Here is a 14,008-nt window from a genome sequence, read left to right as displayed (position 1 = left end):
GACAGAGGTGATTCAGTTGACACAGTGTGCTTGGATATTCACAAAGCTTTTGACTACTTAGTATGCAGATACAGGACAAGAGGAATACATATTATTGATTAGTTACAGATAGGTAGCCGTGTTGGTCTGCCATAGTCAAAGCAAAAAAAATTCCTTCCAGTAGCACCTTAAAGACCAACTAAGTCAGTTCTTGGTATGAGCTTTCGTGTGCATGCACACTTCTTCAGATACACTGAAACAGAAGTTTCCAGACCCTTCTATATAGTGAGAAGGTGGGGAGGGGTATTACTCAGAAGGGCGGTGGGAATGGGTGATTGGCAGATAGCTGTGATGAGCCTGTTGACGACTCTAACGACTGCAATAGGTCTTACAGGAAAAAGCAAGGGGTGAAAAGGTGAAAAATGGCTTTGTCATGTATAATGAGATAAGAATCCAAGGTCTTTGTTCAGACCAGGTTTCTCCATGGTTTTAAGTTTGGTGATAAGTTGCAATTCAGCAGCTTCTCTTTCCAGTCTATTTCTGAAATTCCTTTGTAGTAAAACAGCTACTATTATTGATTAGGAATTGATTACATAACAGAATGCAGAAACTAGGAGTAAATAGATAGTTGTCTTGATGGAGGGATGTAGAAAGTGGAGTCCCCCAAGGATCAGTATTGGGACTTGTGCTTTTTAACTTTTTTTTTTAAGATCTAGAGTTAGGGGTGAGCAGTGAGGTGGACAAGTTTGCTGATGATACTCAGTTGTTCAGTCATTAAAACAAAGGATTGCAAAAAGCTTCCAAAGGACATCTTCAAACTGTGTGAATGGGTGGTAAAATGGCAAGGGCAATTCAATGTAAATAAGTGTGAACTCATGCATGCTGGGGCCCCAAATCCTATTTAACCTATACACTTATGGAGTCAGAACTGGTGATGACTAACCAGGAAAAAGAGTGAACAACTCAATGAAGAAGCAGACGCAGTGTGTGGCAGCGGTGGAGAAAAAAGAAAATATCATGCTAGGAATTATTAGGAAAGGAATTGAAAATAAAACGGCCGATACAAGTACAAATCTATGGTGCAACTGCCCCTGGAACACTGTGTACAGCTCTGATTGCCTCACCTCAAAAAGGTTATTTTCGAGCTGGAAAGGTTTCAGAAAGGTGGAACCACAATGATCTGAGGGATGGAGCAATACCCTTATGAGAAAAGGCTGCTGCATTTGGCGCTTTTTAGAGGTGACATGAAAGAAAGATACAGTGCCTTTTTCTGGGGGGACACAGGGGTACACATACCCCAGACATTGTTTGGCCTCACTGAGGGGCAGTATTTCAATATGAGTAGGAAAATGAGAGTACCCCCTAAACATTTTATTTTTAGAAAAAAGCACTAGAAAGATATAAAATTATGCATGGAGAAAACGAACCATTTTTCTCCATCTCCAGTAACACCAGAACTCGTGGATATACAATGTAGCTGAATGTTGGAAGATTCCGGACAAAAGAATGTACTTTTTCTTCACACAGCACAAACTATGGAACTCGCTCCCACAGGAGGCACTGATGACAACCGACGTGGACGTCTTTAAAAGAGGATTAGACAGATTCATAGAGAACAAGGCCACTGTATATCAATGCCTGCACCACGCCTGCGCTCTGCCCGTCTCCGTTGCCGGAGCCCGTACACTTCTGAATACCAACGGCTAAGTTCCCTCAGAATTAGTCTCTCAAACGCCGCGAGCTTGAACTCTCGCGAGATCCTTAAGCTTATAGATTGCGCTCCCTCCGCCAGCGTCCTTTGAGTTGCATGTCGTCAGCCGCGTTGCTGCTGATCTGGCTCGGTCTGGCTTGAGCTCTTCCTCCCGGCTCGGGCTGCGCCATGGCGCCTCCGGATCTCGTTGACCGGCGTCTGCTCGCGGGCGGCCTCCTCCGCCTCCTGCTCTCGTCCGACTCGTGGGCGCAGCGGGCCTGTTAGTACCGGGGGAACCCAGTCCGGGGGCTGCGGGCGGCCCAGGAAGAGAAGGGAGGTAAGAGAAAGAGGCGGGCGGCAGGGCAGGCAGGCAAAGCAGCCGAGCGCGGCCTTGTTGTTTACGGCGCATAGTGGGCGGGATAGGCCGGTCGTGGAATCGCCGCAGACCATCGGGAGGAGGCTGGGCTCGGGGATGAAAGGCTCCGGCGGAATTTATTTTGCGCGACACCTTCCCAGACATCTGCTTGGAAGAGCCTGAAGCCTACAGTATTTGGGAAATACCTGAACTCCCCCCCGGGACAGGGCGGGACGTGGACGGAAGATGCTGCTTGTGGTGAAATCTGAGGCAACCGCCTCTTTTTCTTAGGGTGCCATCCTAAAAACACTTACTTGGGAGCAAGGCCTATTGCAGGCTCCGTGAGACTTGCTCTCGAGTAAACATGCAAAAATAGATTAAACGCGTTTTTAATCTCACTGCATGCGTTTTGTAAACTAACGCCTCTCCTTTCCCTGTCGGTGTTCAGCTTAACTATGCATGTCTACTCGGAAGCAAGCCGAATACTAATACTAATTTACTGTTTATACCCCGCCCATCTGGCTGGGTTTTCCCAGCCACTTTGGGCGGCTCCCAACAGAATATTAAAAACACGATAAAACGTCAGACATTAAAAACTTTCCTAAACATTGAGTTCAAAGGGGCTTACTCTCTGGAAAGCGAGTATAGGGTTGTAGCCTAACCTATGAGATGGACCTGTTGCCTACACTTGTCGGTGGTGTGGCTCCCTCCCTTACACACTTGCTTAGGGAATGATTGTTAGTGGACTAAACCTTTTGAGCCTACAGCAAAACTTATTTTCTTTGCATGTTGATGGTTGTTCAAAGTGATTCATAATAATATGTAAAGTGCCTCAACAGTTAGATGTTACAGATAGGTCTGCCATAGTCAAAACAAAAAAAATTCCTTCCAGTAGCACCTTAAAGACCAACTAAGTTAGTTCTTGGTATGAGCTTTTGTGTGCATGCACACTTCTGAAGAAGTGTGCATGCACACAACAGTTAGATGTTGTATACAGTTAGTATGTTAAAAGCAGCCCATGCCACTAGCCCCTGCATCCTCTCTCATTATTGGAGGAGGAAGAGAATAGGCTCACTTGGATTTAAACCGCTTGCTTGGCTGCAAGAAGTAGCAATTGTTGGTCTCTAGTGAGAAATGCTGGACAAGACTTAAGTGGCCATTTGAACTGGGTGCCTCTTGAAGCTGCATTTACAGCATCTGTCTGCTGTTAATTGCAACCATATGGGAGAATATGCTGGCATGAGCTAGGGTGATTGTATGGCTGCTTTCCAGGTCAGCAGTTTCTGCAGTTGGAAGAAGAGTAAAATGCTTAGAATTGGCCAACAGATGATGGTTAGAAAAATTAAATTACATTGTGGCATCTTATTTATATCTCACCCACTCTGATAACTTTACTGCTGTGGAGACTGTATCTATGGCAAGTCTGCATTTCCCTCGTGGAAATACCTACCTCACCTGAGTTATTTGATGCTTACCTTTGATTGTCTGGGTAAATCACCAGAATACCTTTTGAGACCATTGTATTTTATTAATTCAAAGGTAAACTACCACTGTTGATTGCTTTATATTGTGCTGGAAAACTTCCCATTACCTTGAAACCAGGTGCCATTGTAGATTACTTAGATGTTGATTGAGATGTGGAGTGTTCTTTGACCCTGTGTTGTTGCCACTGCAGTAGGAAGGTCCACAGTTTGAATTCTATTGTTTGAAAGCATACTAGTGCAAGTAGATAAATGGGTACCACTTCAGTGGGAAGGTAAACAGCGTTTCCATGTGCTCTGGCTTCCGTCAGGGTATTCTGTTGTTCCAGAAGCAGTTTAGTCATGCTGGTCATATGACCCGGAAAGCTGTCTGTGGACAAATACCGTCTCAGCTTGAAGTGAGATGAGCGCAGCACCCCATAGTCAACTTTGACTGGACTTAATTTATTTACTACTGCAGTCCAAGTACGCTAATTTATAACTTCATATTTATATTTTATATTTTTGCAAGTACTTGGCAGTCCAACTGAGTGATGGTTTCTTTGGTGTGGTTGATGTACATAGTGTCTAGTTGAGACCACTTCAAATGTTAGAGAATTCCCACATAGAATTGTAGAGTTGGAAGTATCATCTAGTCCAGGGGTGGCCAACTCCCAAAAGACTGCGATTTACTCAGAGTTAAAAATTGGCAGTGATCTGCCCCCTTTTTGGGGGTTCAGGTCAAAGTTGTTGAGCTTTTATAAGGAGGAGGAAGGCCCGTTTTTTTAAGAGATTCAGGTCAAAGTTGTTAAGCTTTTTTTTTAGGGAGGAGGAAAGCACCGTTTTGTGGGGGTGCAGGGCTAAATTGTTGAGCTTTCTTAAGGGAAGCCAAAGTTGTTGAGCTTCTTTGGGGGGGGGGCAGTAATCTACCTCAAGACATTCAGTGATCTACCGGTAGATAACGGTCTACCTGTTGGACGTCCCTGATCTAGTTCAACTCCCTGCAATACAGAAATTCCGCTCACAGCTGTCTTTGGGTGGGCTCAAACCACCAACCTAATGGTTAACAGGTAAATGAGGCATTTGAGCGTTGTGCACTATTTTCTCCTTTATGAAGGTTGAAGTGGCTTTCTGTCAGTATTGAATTAGGTTATTATGAATACAATTTTACTGCAATTGTAGACTGTCTTACTTTAGTAAAGATTTATTACTTCTGAATTTTTGTCAGTCTGTCTGCATGGAAGCTCGTGAGGATGGTTTGCTAGTTTCAGCATCAGCAACAGAATGGTCCTTTTTTGACATCTTTCTCTCATCATAAGTTGTGGTAAGCTCTATTAGTTTTTTTTCCTTATAAAAACTTTGATTACAATGATACGCAGGCTGATTAATTTAAAATGAGTTAGGTCATAATACCTTTTCATTGCTTCATTATTTAAATCATCAAAATAAATGTTAGACATCTTGCTAGCTTTATAAGCAAAGTAAAATATGTGGAGCTTCATTGACATACTCTAGTTTTATTATAAACCAGGATCCTTTGCTATGGTGTAACTTTTGCAGATGAAAGTACCCTCTGTTTTTATTAGGTAACAGCAATACTGTTCTGGATTTCCATATAGTGAAACACCTGGACTTGCAATCATGGCTTCAAGACGAACAGATGCTCCTGGTAAAACTAATTATCTAAGTAAAAGTGTTGGGTGTAAAAGTGTCTAGTGGTAATTGTAACAAATATCATCAGGCCCTTTATTCAAATCTCCCAAGACTATTTGTGTTGCCTTTATGAAGGTCTAGCTGTACCACACTAAATGCAGACACACATAAAGATCTGACTCTGCTCTAGAGAGAATTGTAATTGCGCTTCAACAATATATCTGTTGGTGACCTAGCATCTTATGGTTGCAGTTGTCAGTTTTCTTCCCTGCTAATGACCAACAACTGCTAACTAGATAATGATGAATTAATTACTAAATTGATGGAGTTCTCCCCTGAGATGAATTCTTCCATCTGTTCCTGGAAGTAGTTTTTCAGATTGCCTTCAGGATTATGTATTTCATGCTACCATTACTTGACTTTTAATTTGCTAGTGAGTGAATTTATTGAAATCCGATGGTTAGTGTGCCTATTTACCTGATTATGAGTGAAAAGGCTGTTTGCCATTAGTTTGGGAAGTCATCTCGGCAGGGATGGAAAATTCTTCAGATCCCTTTGAAATCGAATGACCATCCTAAGTACCTAAACATTTTCTAGCCTGGTTTTTTTTAGGTTGTGTTTTCTGGGGTTATTCTGTTTGAACAACTTTTAATGAAAAGTTGATTACCTTCCTGATCCTAGGTGTCTCATGTGGGAAAAGATTCTGAACAAATGCTTTAGTGCCAGGGCTTGGGTTTTAGTAATTCTGGACTAGATAAGTGCCTAAATTAATAGGCAGTAGACATTTTTGAGTAACAGTGTTTCTAGGAGCTTTGGCCTAAGAATTTCTAGCTCTAGTAGCACCTTTAGCTCTCTAATTATTAGTTGAAATGGATCAAGTGCATTGTTTTGATCAGTAGTGGTGAACCAGTGGCCAATGGGCTTCCTCCAGTTTACTAAGTCTTCTCCAGTAGCCCCCAATTCCCTGACCCAGTGTGGTGCTACCGTGAGATTGAGGGGGGCATAGTACACTAATGGAATTTCATCCTCATAGTACTGGGCAGAGAGGTTGAAACTACCCTCACAGCTATTGTCAATTTCATTTTTCACCTTGCTTGCTGTTTGTGTGCGTGTTCCCTGGTATGCATGTGGTGGCTTGTGCACAGGTGCTCTTGCTTGCCTGCTATAAGGTGGCCATGCCTACCTGTGGCATGTTGCCCTGACGGAGTTGGAATACGGTGATGTGGCCTTGGGCCTGAAAGAAAGTTAGTTACATCACAATGTTCTAAAATCCTGTGATACTGACGCTAGAAGATCATCTTAATGAAATAAGTGCTAATGTGATCTGTACTACTTGCTAGTATAAAGTTGACATTCTAAAAGTGCAGCCTACTGTGAAATTTTCATCTCTGTCCTTAGCTATTGAGCATGGCTCTGGAGGCTTTCTAGGAAAGATGTCCCAACCCATTGGAATGAACCGTCGGACATTCAGTTATGATGATGCCCTTGAGGATACAGCACCAATGACCCCTCCTCCTCCAAATATGTCCACCAATATCCTGTGGAAACAGCCAGTCGTCCCAGAACGCAAATATGAAAATATTTCCAAGGTATGCAGTCTCTAGAGTGACTATAGAGGTGGTATGAGGTGTCCAGTAAATACCACATTTAATGTCCCACTGAAGACGTAAATCAACCACTGAAATTAACTGTGCTGAGGGGCATCAAATTTGCATTGCTTTGGTCTTCTGGGTGTATGGGGTGTTAGGGGAGGTGTAGTACCTCTGGTGGGAGATGTAGTGTGCTCCTTCTGGGGTACTTTGTCCACCTTTGGTTCCCACGCTGCACTCAGCTCTCACCTGTGGCTCCTAGAAGTTATCAGCATGTGACAGCCACATCCCGGGAAACAGCTTTGACTGGCCGGCTAAACCAGGTGAGGGTAGCTGAGTGGTCTCAAACCCTTGGTGAGTTAGGGACTTCCCCTACATGTGAATACAGGCTCTGGCAGATTGAGCGGACAAGACCCATAGTGGGTCCAAGTGTCAAGAAGGCAGTTTCTGCACGTGCTGTAGAGGGAAGTGAGGGGCAGGTGGGGCTCATCCACCTAGGAGAAGGAAAACCCTGATCCTAAACCTCTGCTGCCTTGCAGGATATCTTCAGGGAAGAAAAAGCTAAGGGGTAAACCCCACACAAAACCAGAACGTAGTCCCTAAGATGGTTGGTTGGCACCTTTATGCCTCCTTCTGGCAACTCCTGAAGCCAAGCTGGTACCAAACGTATTACTCTGCTTTCCTTTGGACCACTTCAGCAAGGCTGAGAGTAGGGTCTTGTTGACTGGGCAGCCAAGGACCTCCATACACATTGCCCAGGCTTGCACCCCTGAGAGGTCACTTCAGTGCTACTAACAGCTGCTTGGCTTCACTCCAGAGGCACACTCCATTTCTCTCGAGTCAAGCAGATGCCAATAATACAAATGCTCTTCTGATACTTTTTATAGCAACAATTATTGAGGGAGAAACACTTATTTTCATTACAATGGCTGTAACTGGTCAGAACTGGTGAAATGTCTGACAAAAAGAGTGTAAGTTTCACAACGAAGAGCTGGTATGATTTTTTTTTTAAAAAACCTATAGATTTTGACTAGGGTTAAATGGCTGTGGGTGGGTGGCAAGTAACAGATTGTGACCCTGGATTTACTTTTCAAAAGCAGGGAATAATCAGAAAGCCATAGTTGTTATCTTATGAGGAGAACTAGACTTGGGGGTTGGAGTTATCTTCTATGCAGGAGAGAATATTTTCACCTGTTTTCATGGACTACAGCGGATCTGGTTTTTGGTGAAAATAGGAGTGATCTCTAGCTTCATATAATGCATGATATCTTGAGATTGATTATCTGCTGGATGCAAGACCAAAGATTTCTAAATACTATACAGAATTAAAATGTTATAGATGAGAGGGTGGGAAAATGGCAAGAGCACCATGTTCAATCTGTACAGTTCAAGTATGATTCCAGGACTCCTTCCCTTGAGGATCAGGAGTAGTGTGTGAGATTCTCCTAAGGTAATTTTGCCCCTTTCTCCTCAAACTGTCCCTGACTTCCTCTGCACAGGATGAGGAAGGGGAGACTAGCATGCATCCATCTGCCATTACCCCCTCATCTTCCACTGAGACTGTGAACAAGGTTCCTGTAGTGAAGGCCAAGGCCACCCACATCATCATGAATTCTCTCATCACAAGTAAGAGCTCTTGTGTTCCTCTAGTAGGCAAGTTACCCTGGAGATCAAATTTTGCAATATGGTTTATTTCCCATTACCATGTGGGTTATTTTAATTCTCTGTGATATAGTTGTCTGTTCAGAAAGGCCTTCAAAGAGATTTGATCCCCTAATGGAAAGGGTCAAACAAAATGCTGTAAGAATGAATTTGATGCTCTACCTCCATATTCTGATCCTCTTTAGTACCTAAATACTAGCATGTAACCTAAGGGAAACAGCATGGAAATTTAGTTCTTCTTAAGTCCTGCAACACTTCATTATGTGTTTTGTGGTAGTGGGACTGCACTGCCAGCTCTTACTTGTTAGCTTGGCAAACTCATTCCATTTGTCCAGTCAATGTATTAAAATGAATGGCTGTGGAAGATAATTTGTTTGGCACCTATGTATGTTTAATTTTAGCTGTTAAATCTTTTGGGAAAACTAAATACACACTTCCATTGAATTTACAGTGAATTAAACAACTTCATTAGGTTGCTAATGGTACATTTCCTCCTCCTACTAATGGGCAGATAACTGGCACATAGACAATATGCTTGAATCAGCATGCTTTGGATGTGGCATATATATTTCACCATTTTGAGTCTCTTGTAGTTTTATTAATATTTAAAGATAGCCATTACAATTGCATAATTTTTCTTTTAAAAAGCTACTAAAGGACAGGGTTGAGGTTTCTGCTCTGAATAACAGTAGATTGGAGAAAAGCATTCTGAAGATGTTCCTCCTAAACCCTGGTGGCTTCTTTTTTGGGCCCAGCTTCTGATTATGTATGAATTTATGCTGCATTCATGAGAACATAACAAAAGTTGTCGCAGTAAAGGTTTAGAACAGGGATGAGGAACCTGCCTGTGACTCAAGATAATGTGCTACTGCTTCCATCAGCTAGCCAATATGGCCAATAGACAGTAACAATATCTAACAGCACCTGCAGGGCCACATGTCCCCCATCCCTGGTTTAGAAAGTCTGGCTCTGGAACCCCAAAAATACAGTGAGCTCACTTGTAGGAAGAGCTCAGGGCAAAGGAAAACATTTCTGTATAACCAGGCCTTTAGCTGATTAGACAATCTATGGCCTTTTAAATGTGTTTGTGGGAAGGGGACTATTTATATTCTCCACCTTGTGATCTTTGGGTGAAGGGCTGTATACAAATTTAATAAACAAAGCAATCCTAGAATATTTTACTATACTGGTCTCTTTTTAACTTTAGTCCTGTCCTCCCCTTCCAATCTGCTGGAATGATGAAAGTTCCAGAACATTTTTTAACTGCTGTGCGTTGCTCTGGCGCTTTATAATAGATGGCTTAAAGAAATCTCTCCCTCCGTGCTTTATCATTTCTAATAACTATAAAGGCTATAGGATATTGCCTTTTAGAACTTTGTTGCAGGCCGTAGTGTTTGTGGCTTGTATGAATGTGTCATGTTGTCCATTCTAGAGCAAACTCAGGAGAGCATTCAACGCTTTGAGCAGCAGGCAGGGTTGAGAGATGCCGGATACACTCCCCACAAAGGCCTCACTGCAGAGGAGACTAAATACCACCGTGTGGCTGAGTCACTCCATGTAAGGTGTTGGGTCTCACTGTGCTTTAGTAGTGAATTCCTTAAATTGGTATTGGTTGTAAATTACTACTTTTCAGAACTAAGTGTGGAAAGTTTGCTAATAGGTGCCATTGGCACAATAGAATCAAGGATTTTTCCGGTTTGCATCCTGTTTCAGAGTTTGTGTTAAGAGAGCTTGAATCTAGTGCCAGTTAAATATAATGTATTGAGTTCTTGATCAGTACCAGTGAGGCATTGGAACTGAAAGTAATTTATGTAAATTATTTATTTCCCTGCACTAAAAGCCTAACTTTCTGAGACTGAACATATAGAATTTTCTATTACTGGGAAATGGGTGCTATGCCTTTGAAGCGGAATACAAAGTTCAGTAATGGAGGGTGATGATTTGAAAGATGGTATGTCTGAGAGGTAGCTGTAATCAAGGCAGAAATGTCTCCATACAATCTTGCATGCAAATCTCATTAATATGCTACATCATGCTTTTATTAAGCTTTACCAATGAAAGAAACAAAATTAAACTGTGGCTGCTCGCTGTTCACTTGCTAGAATTGGAATGCTTCCAACTGTACATCTTTACCCTTTCTAACAGAACCTAAAGATGCAAAGTGGAGAGATGGCAAAAGAAGATAAACAGGCCTCTTCCGCCCAGTCCACTCCAAGCAGCACTCCCCATTCCTCTCCCAAGCGCACATACAGGTACATTTCCCAAGAGGAAAACAAAGGGCACTTAACTATGTGTCTAAATTAATAGGAATCCTAGCTTCCTTTTGGGTTTTGTGAATCCTGTTTGTGGAATCTGTCCAATGCTTTTTTGCTGCGTTTTTAAAGATACCCATTCTTTCAGTTGTGGGTAGGTAATGTGGCTCACATAATTTTTCCCTGGATTTATCTTTTGGTGTAAACTTATGTGGCGTGAGAATTGTTCAGTTGGGATTAAATGTTTGTGGTAGTCAGATACTACATTGGTCTGCCTATCCGGTTTCAGTTCTTAATTGATTTGTTCTCTTCAGGGGTTGGTTTAGTCAGGGGTCCTCCGCATCCATCACGGGTCCTGAGCTTGCTGCCATGGATTCCGGTGGTGGGGATGGCGATAAAGTACCGTCTGAAAAATGGAGCTTCTTTGGACCTAGAGCTCTTCAAAAACACACAGATTCAGGTATGGCAACATTTTAAGAAAACAGTCTTTATGTATTCAAAAATATGCTTTCTTCCAAAAATACAGTCTTCAAAAATATGTGTTCATTTTACAAAAGACCAGAGTAGCAAGCTTTGGCTTTAAAGACTAAAGGAGAAATTGAACATCACACTGTGGTAATTGTTTTGTCAAGGCAAGCATTTTGGCTTGCCAGAAAGAACAATCCCCCCTCTCCTCCCCTTGCATACTATTCCAGGGCTTACCCTGATGCCCCCAGAGCCAATTTTGGGGTGTATGTGGAGAGGAGAAGGGAAAGCCCCATAGCACAAGTGAAAGCCCTTGTGCAGGAATTCTGCTGATGGGAGTCAACTGATGTATTAGTTGAGCCCTGCTGTAACGAAGAGTTAAAATTATGAAGAGACTTAAAAGTAAATGGGAAGAATTCATTGTCAATTGGAATTGGGACTACAGAAGAGAATGCATATATCAAGGTGTGGCATATAGTAAAATGTGTGTCCACAGCTTTCTGCAGTCTATGGCATAGAACTTGAATGCTGCATTCAAAGGTCGGAAAATCAAATTTTGGATTCAGTCTTGTAACCCCCCCCCCCCAAGCACATGATTGTGCTTTTGTAACAGCAGCGTTAATCCTAAATTTGTAGTTAATGTGGTTTTACTAAGTGTTAGCTACTAGTGTTTTGTTTTGCCTTCAGTCATATTTGATAGAGGAATGTCTGTTCCATAGTTTCCCAATAAGCAAAGATGCTCTGCCTACTTACTTTTAAGAAAAAAATGTAGTGAATATTATTCTGACTCTTTAACCATCTGCATTGCTCCTTTAATGCTGATTTGCCAGAACTATTCCTGAATCTTCCAGTGACAATTAAATTCTGTTCAAGGCAAAGTTGCCATAGATTATGTGCAAAAAGCTTATCACAAGGGATACTTGAGTTGCAGTTTTAGGTATAGCTTCCTCATATGACTGTCACTATAGAAATACACAAATATCTTTTGTTGACAAAGAGAACTGCCACATGCCACATGGTGGTTAGTGCTTGTCGTTTAGTCGTGTTCGACTCTTCGTGACCCCATGGACCAGAGCACGCCAGGTTAGTGCTTAGAATTTGATGAAATGGCAATTGCTTACACAAGTCTTGATTGTACTGTACATCTGCACAGATGTCCGTAATGGTTTGCTGCTTTTGCTTTTCTCTTATCTCTTTTATATCCTCTTCTTCTCTCAGGGGGCTTTACCGTCCAGGCCTATAAGGGTGCCCAGAAACCAACCCCAATGGAACTAATGCGTGCCCAGGCCACCAGGATGGCAGAGGACCCTGCAACTTTCAAGCCTCCCAAGATGGACATTCCAGCTATGGATGAAAAGAAGCGGTCCCCACGTTCTCATAACCTCAGACCCCGGGACATGAATGTGCTTACTCCTACTGGGTTCTAGAAATACCTCCACTTAAAAGGCAGGATGATCTTGAAATCTGATGGACACCCTATATTGTCCTAGGGTGTCTTTCACATTCCACACATGCAGTTGACATAGGAAGGTCTCTTCTAGGTCAGAGTTACAGACAGTGGTGAAACAAGATTTGGGCAACTTTCTGAATTTCTTGCTCTTTTTTTCCTTCGAAAGGTCTCTTATGCAGCACCAAAATAATAACTAGCTTGCCAACAGAGTTCTGACATGCAGTTCTGTGCTTCTCTGAATACCTAAGTTTTATAAAGGGAAACAATCAACTTATTGGACCTTTTTGGCTTGAATATTTGGGCTGCTGTTTGACATCTACTTATTCGTGCAAGATTACTGAAGCACAATGTATAACTTTCTAGTATCTTCTTTGAACCGTTTGAGGGAATCTAGCATCAACTGAAGTCTAATGTTCTGGAAGGATATTGGAGAAATTTAGCACCATGCTTGAAAGTTGAAGACTCCCTGCTTGGCTATTTCTACATGTAAGAGATTCATGTCTTAGGGACCTAAATGTTTCAACATGAAAAAAATATCAGTACTAATTCTAGACTTGTACTATGAAATGATACTGTTTGTGAAGCCCTTTGCATCAAATGGGTTCTGCATACCATGAAGCTGGAGCCACAGTAGAATGGAAAAGTTTCTTCATTCCTAGAGGTAACAAAGGGATTTGTAGCTGTTTTCCTGGGGATTCATTTGGGAATTATTAGTAGCACTTTCAGGGGAAAGGATGTGAGATAATAACTATAAAGTTAAAGGGACAGTGGTTATGCTTATTTATATATTTCTTAGGGAGGAAGAGGAAAATAAGTCATTAGAGCATAGGGAAGATTTTAACCTAGCGTCTCACCTTAGATGTGAACATAAGCATTTGCATAAATTGTTGCTAATTTCTATTTGAGCAATCAAACAGTGGAAGACTTGATGTGTTCTGTGATTGCTTGAAGACATAGGGGGCAGGTACTGTCCTTGTCCTAAACTCGTAAGTCACCGGTTGGCTTTATAGTGATGAGATGGCAGTCTTGGAATATCCATTATGCAGATAAAAAGGTCTTTTGTTTAACTGCATGTTTACTGAGAAGTCCTCACTAATCTTTTTTTATGTCCTAATTGGGATCTGTCCCCTTTCTGAACTGTGTTGTTTCTACAGATTGTTGGCAGTTCTGCAGCTGAGTGACTTGGTGGTGTCTCACTCAGCTCCATTTTATTTCTTTACTTACATTGACGACATTAGGACTTGTGCTTCAATACCACTGTAGCTTTTTCTGCCCTATTAGTCATCACCATTGCTGTGTGTAAACAGTGATCCAGCTTTTTGTTTAGTGTTAACTTATTTTGTGATATTTTGTGTTCATGTCTCTGTGCTTAACATCTCTGCACAATAATTAAAAAAAACCATAGAGAATGACTGTTGGGGATGTGGTCATCAGTGCAATGGCAGAATCTGTC

The 14,008-nt window shown here is 42.0% G+C and overlaps 1 protein-coding gene across 2 annotated transcripts; it reads left to right on the top strand.

The window, feature by feature from the left end:
- The first annotated feature begins 1,779 nt into the window (after nt 1-1,779).
- KIAA1191 lies at nt 1,780-13,964 on the top strand. Of its 2 annotated transcripts, XM_081901101.1 has the most exons (10): nt 1,780-2,006; nt 3,835-3,970; nt 4,713-4,808; nt 5,071-5,153; nt 6,536-6,726; nt 8,226-8,352; nt 9,821-9,945; nt 10,534-10,640; nt 10,955-11,100; nt 12,324-13,964. In XM_081901101.1, exons 4-10 carry the CDS (start codon nt 5,126-5,128, stop codon nt 12,530-12,532), a joined length of 933 nt encoding a protein of 310 aa, XP_081757227.1. In that variant the 5' UTR covers nt 1,780-2,006; nt 3,835-3,970; nt 4,713-4,808; nt 5,071-5,125; the 3' UTR covers nt 12,533-13,964. The 2 variants fall into 2 exon arrangements, with proteins under 2 accessions (XP_081757227.1, XP_081757228.1); XM_081901102.1 differs by lacking the exon at nt 3,835-3,970.
- The last annotated feature ends 44 nt before the right edge of the window (nt 13,965-14,008 follow it).

This window comes from Podarcis melisellensis (assembly GCF_964234715.1).
Source record: "Podarcis melisellensis genome assembly, chromosome: 2".
Classification (NCBI taxonomy): Eukaryota; Metazoa; Chordata; class Lepidosauria; order Squamata; family Lacertidae; genus Podarcis; species Podarcis melisellensis.
The sequence above is the reverse complement of the archived record's forward strand: the minus strand, read 5'-3'. Positions and strand labels throughout refer to the sequence as shown.

Coding starts and splice junctions, on each gene's coding strand:
- KIAA1191 (XM_081901102.1), top strand. CDS start 5,126: ATGGCTTCAAGACGAACAGATGCTCCTG. Junction 10,641..10,954: donor TCTCCCAAGCGCACATACAG/GTACATTTCCCA, acceptor TGTTCTCTTCAG/GGGTTGGTTTAGTCAGGGGT. Junction 11,101..12,323: donor TCAAAAACACACAGATTCAG/GTATGGCAACAT, acceptor TTCTTCTCTCAG/GGGGCTTTACCGTCCAGGCC.